Source organism: Capsella rubella, unplaced genomic scaffold, assembly GCF_000375325.1.
Source record: "Capsella rubella cultivar Monte Gargano unplaced genomic scaffold, Caprub1_0 scaffold_3, whole genome shotgun sequence".
NCBI lineage: Eukaryota > Viridiplantae > Streptophyta > Magnoliopsida > Brassicales > Brassicaceae > Capsella > Capsella rubella.
In genome coordinates, this window is record NW_006238921.1 from 7,893,076 (window position 1) to 7,897,840 (window position 4,765).

The following is a 4,765-nucleotide window of genomic DNA, read 5'->3' on the forward strand; positions in this document are numbered from 1 at the left end:
GAGACATTTTGTAGAGATATGCCATAAAGTAGATATGCATGTATCAGATTTGTCACAGATACTGACGGTCACTTCGAGTACTCGCGTTGGATGAAGATTCGTATGTCAGGTGTCATTTATCTAGGGGCATCTGTAAAAGTATACACATGTCTATTTACCTGTCCAATAATACACAATTACATCTGAGACTTCTTCACACTTCAAGATTTTTGAAAAGTTAAAAAGTGACATCGCGATTTGATATGTATTGTAATATTCAACACCACTATTAAAACTAGGAAGATCCACCAAGAACTAATTAAACATGCAACAACTAATTAAACATAAAAATAACTTATAGATTGATACAAATTATTACATATCCAAAATCAAAATAAACTTAAAATAACTCTTACATTGGTACAGCTTAAAACATAAACAAAAACGAAATAAGTATACAATACCACATACATTGTTACAACTTATTACACATGCAAAACTACAAAAACTAGAAAAACAAAGAAAAACTATTTAACACATACAATAACTCTAAACGCTGCGATCATTACACCACCTATAGTAGCTCAGACACTTGTAACGCACAAGTGTAAATATAACACCCCTCGCAATAGCAGTAATCTCTTTGCTGATATCTTGCTTCTCCTCTTACCAGAGTTTTCAGCAACATTTACTCTTCCAGCAGACCGGGTGAAAGGTCTACGCACAAATGCATTCTTTTCGACCTTTACCTTTTTGGTAGGAGGGTTCCCCGGTGTTATATCCTCTACATCTGAGAGGATATCATTTGCACTGGTGGGAATCTCGTTGCCTTGGTCTCGGGGGCGCTCCATTGTGCGTCTTTCGCCATAAGGCCATTGAGAGGGGGTAAATTTGTGGTTCTCTGATATCAGCCGCAGAATGGTATCAACACGTGGATCACTCTCCTCGTCATCCCAACGCAATTCTGATTCGTTGATATCGGCCGAATGTAACAATGTGTGTTTTACAGTCAACTGCAAAGACAAAAAAACTAAAACTAGATTGAAAATGTAAGATTAATCATAAACAAGAATATGGACAACAGACTTACATATGGTTGTTTTTCGACATCGTTAACATCAGACTCTCGAAGAATAACTGTGCTGGAAAGGGACTCAGATGACCTTTCCATGAAATTCCTATAATTCGATGAATCTTTGAGCTTGCTACATAGAGCAGGGATGCATCTTAGCACTTGCAATTGGAGAGCAAGTGGGAACCCATAGCAACAAGACGTTTGCTGAGACAACCGCCTCTTGAGTTCTTCGAAGGGGTCGTCTTTGCCAAAAACAGGTCCAAACCGAGAGAGAGTTTCGTTGAATGACCGCCGGCCCCATGGGTATTCAAGGAAGAAAGCAGTGTCGTGCAACATTTCAACTATGTCGCCAGATACCCTCCCAGGCCTTGAGTTGCTACACACAATAACACCCTCAACAATTACAATCAAGGCAAGGCTTATCCTTTTCCAGTCACAAAGGCGGTCCTCGGGTTGAGCCAGGGCATCCTCTCTGAGCATGTCTAGCACTTCTGACACATTGATTAACTTTTTGTAACCAAAAAGACGATTCCAAACTGATAAGTACGTTGGATCTTGGTGATTTGACACTTCTGCATCTGAAGGCAGAGGAGCACAACGCAACCCAGTAATGATTTGGAACTCACGCAGTGAAAAACAAAGAGGGAATCCGCCATACACAAACCACAGCTCGTGTTTTTTCTTGGTCACAAGCTGTCGGGCCAGCATGCCATGGATAAGCTTGGCAGAGTTAGAGCACCTAGCAACAGGAAGGTCGAATAGATTCCCAAACTGCGACTGCCTAATCTTGGTCCATGCCTCGGTGCCGTCTAGCACTTCTACTAACACCCCCAAATATTCAGGTTTGGAGTGGATGTTGAGCCGAGCACCGTCGGGAAGCTTGCTCGCCGAGAAGAGTCGCGGAGGAAGGTCAGGGAACCGCTCTTTGTCCATTGCCTCAGATGCACCGGCTGCGATCCATATACCAAACACGGGTCGGTTAATCAAAATGAACAAAAATCCGCAAAAACCGAGACATAGTAATGTTGATAGAACAGAAAAACAAAAAACGATACTTTGTTTAAAATCAACAAAAAACCCCCAATACACGATAACTACAATTGTTGATACTACAGCATATTACGAAGACAACACACAAACTCCGACAAACACAGAAACTCGATAATCAAAATCAATACAAACCCCTAAAATCCACTTCAAAAAAAAATCGATATTGTGAAAATAAAAAAAAAACTCAAAAATAAAATTGTACTAGGAAATCGAGATTAAAGCGTTTTACATGATTCGGGAAACTCCAAGTCCCTTATTGTCCAGACGGGGACTTAGACGACTAGGTTCTCGGAGGGGTTCGTCCGGTGATACTTCTTCGCGCGGGGATTCCGATTAGTGGTTTTGGAATCCCTAATCCCTGGGACAAATCGGGGGCTCTTCCGACTAGATTCACCGCTGGAATCCTTTTTCTTTAACCTTTTAGACATTCTCGTTCCGATAACGAAAATGGGGGTAATGGTAAGAAGTGTGAGAGAAGAAGAAAAGGAATTGGAATCAGAAATGGCAGTTAGTCGTACAAAGAGGGCCAAAAACGAAGAAGATGTATAGTCCTAACTGTTCAAAATGGCATGGAATCGTAAATACTCATGATTTGTAATGGTATAATTGACATACAAAAAATGGTGTACAGTATAAATGTACTAGTTCCCTAATATTGAATAGTAAACGTATCATTTTGCATAATATATTTCAGAAACGTACTAAATATCCAAATAATCCTAAATTATAACTCTCATTTTTAACGGACCGAAATGGAATTTTTAAGAGATAATTTAGGTGAAATTTTTTGAAAAATGTGAAATACTTGTCTTGCTAATTTCGCATCAGTAATTATTGATAAGGTGGGAGAGTGAACTAGCCTGGTACGTTTCTTGGATTGGTCATATGCTTTTGGACAAGAAAGTAAGAAACAGAGTTTGTTATACGTCGTGTTTTTGTCCATTGTCATCCAACCACATGCTTGATATTTTCAAGAAACCACAAGCTTATATATAAATGCCAACATAAATCCATGAATGAAACTTGTGTTACCCTTAAATTTATGATAATACAGTAAAATAAGTAATATTTCTGCCATAAATAAACTAAGTTAGTAGAACTTATTAGAGAAGCAAAAAGCATGTATAATAAGTGTGAAGAAAGGAATATGCCATGTAATATTCCTTAGGTTATGCACTATAAATAAGGAGCTTGGTGAGGCTTGTTCACCATAAGCTGAAGTATCTAAAATCCTAAGTCCTAAGAGTCCTTTGTATTCTCTTGAGTGTGTTCTTATAATAAAGATTTCTCTTATATATATATATACTCTCTTCCATAAACACTTATATATTTGATTCATATATCTCGATCCTATAATACCTCCTACGTGGTTGTACCCACTATGTGTCTGTAAATTTTCTCTTGAGTGTGTTCTTATAATAAAGATTTCTCTTATATATATATATATATACTCTCTTCCATAAACACTTATATATTTGATTCATATATCTCGATCCTATAATACCTCCTACGTGGTTGTACCCACTATGTGTCTGTAAATTTGGTATCAGAGCCATGGCAGTCTAAGCTTTGACTCTTCGATATCTAAGAGGTAGTACGCCATAGCGTTGTTTTCTATTATATGCTTTGCATGGAAAGTATGCTCTGTGGTTGCCATTTTTAATGGATCCTCCACATCAGAAATCTTGCTAAGTTTGAATAAAAGATCTAAAGAAAGGGTCAGTGAGGTTGTAATGCTCGAAGTACCTTGAGGCTTTATTGATGATGAAAGTTGTTTGCCTCGGTTTGCATAGCTAATACCTCATGATCATTTCTTTACGTTCTTAGCACTTAATAGTCCCATGAAAACAACTTATGGATTGTTACTACTTTGAAGATTGAGAAGAAGTTATTAGCTTTCTGTCTTGGTTTCTGGACTTTTTATCTATTATGGAAAATATGTCAACTTTGTCCAAAACACCTTCTTTCCGCAAATCCACCTCTAAAAAAGTAGATTATTTATATGAAATAGAGTATATGAGTGATGAGAGTAAAGTTCCTATTACCCAGCTTCCTTTGCTAAATCCTTATAAAGCCTTCTCTAAGCCAAGTTCCACTTTTCCTAAAGCCATTAGACAAGTGTTTGTACCTAACAAACATACTGCTAAAGAACTCGTTCTAGCATCTCCTCTAGAACAGTTTTTAGTCCCTGCAACGGAAGCGGAGCAAATGGTTCCTCTTTGCCTTAATGAAGGAATGATACACCATTGGCGAAGTCTTGGCTATACACACCTCCACTATGGAGCCATCCGCCTAGCCTTAACCCTTCATGGTAGAAAAGGCTTACCGGTTGTAGCAAGAGTCGCTCTCCTCGACACCAGATACAGAGAGTACCAACATGCATGCATAGCAACTATCCAGACGACGCTAAATGCTGGCACTGTGTTCGTGACTCTTTTCCCAAACTTTAACGTGGCTCTAGAAGACCCACAAATCTGTCAGAACATGCAGATCCAGCTACAAATTACTGGCGCTCCACAAATCGGAAACACGTATGCAGCAACCCTGCACCACCAAATGGCGTATAGAGTCCAGAATCATGCTATGGATCTAAGTCTTCCACGTGAAACTGAAGACGCTTTGCTCATCCAACTTGAGTCACAACATAGTCCATCATGCATT

General features: G+C 38.8%; 1 protein-coding gene across 1 annotated transcript; it reads right to left on the reverse strand.

The window, feature by feature from the left end:
* Window positions 1–506: 506 nt before the first annotated feature.
* Window positions 507–1,987, reverse strand: LOC17893427. The gene is made up of 3 exons (XM_006299832.2): window positions 1,070–1,987; window positions 650–992; window positions 507–553 (listed from the first exon to the last, which is right to left on the reverse strand). The coding sequence occupies exons 1-3, from the start codon at window positions 1,985–1,987 to the stop codon at window positions 507–509; spliced, it is 1,308 nt and encodes a 435-aa protein (XP_006299894.2).
* Window positions 1,988–4,765: the final 2,778 nt, after the last annotated feature.

What these genes read in the sequence shown, in the direction of transcription:
- LOC17893427 (XM_006299832.2), bottom strand. Translation starts at nt 1,987, where the DNA reads ATGGACAAAGAGCGGTTCCCTGACCTTCCTCCGCGACTCTTCTCGGCG. An exon ending in ATGTCGAAAAACAACCATAT is followed by an intron (nt 993 to 1,069) that starts GTAAGTCTGTTG and finishes TTGTCTTTGCAG; the next exon opens with TTGACTGTAAAACACACATT. An exon ending in AAATGTTGCTGAAAACTCTG is followed by an intron (nt 554 to 649) that starts GTAAGAGGAGAA and finishes GAGCTACTATAG; the next exon opens with GTGGTGTAATGATCGCAGCG.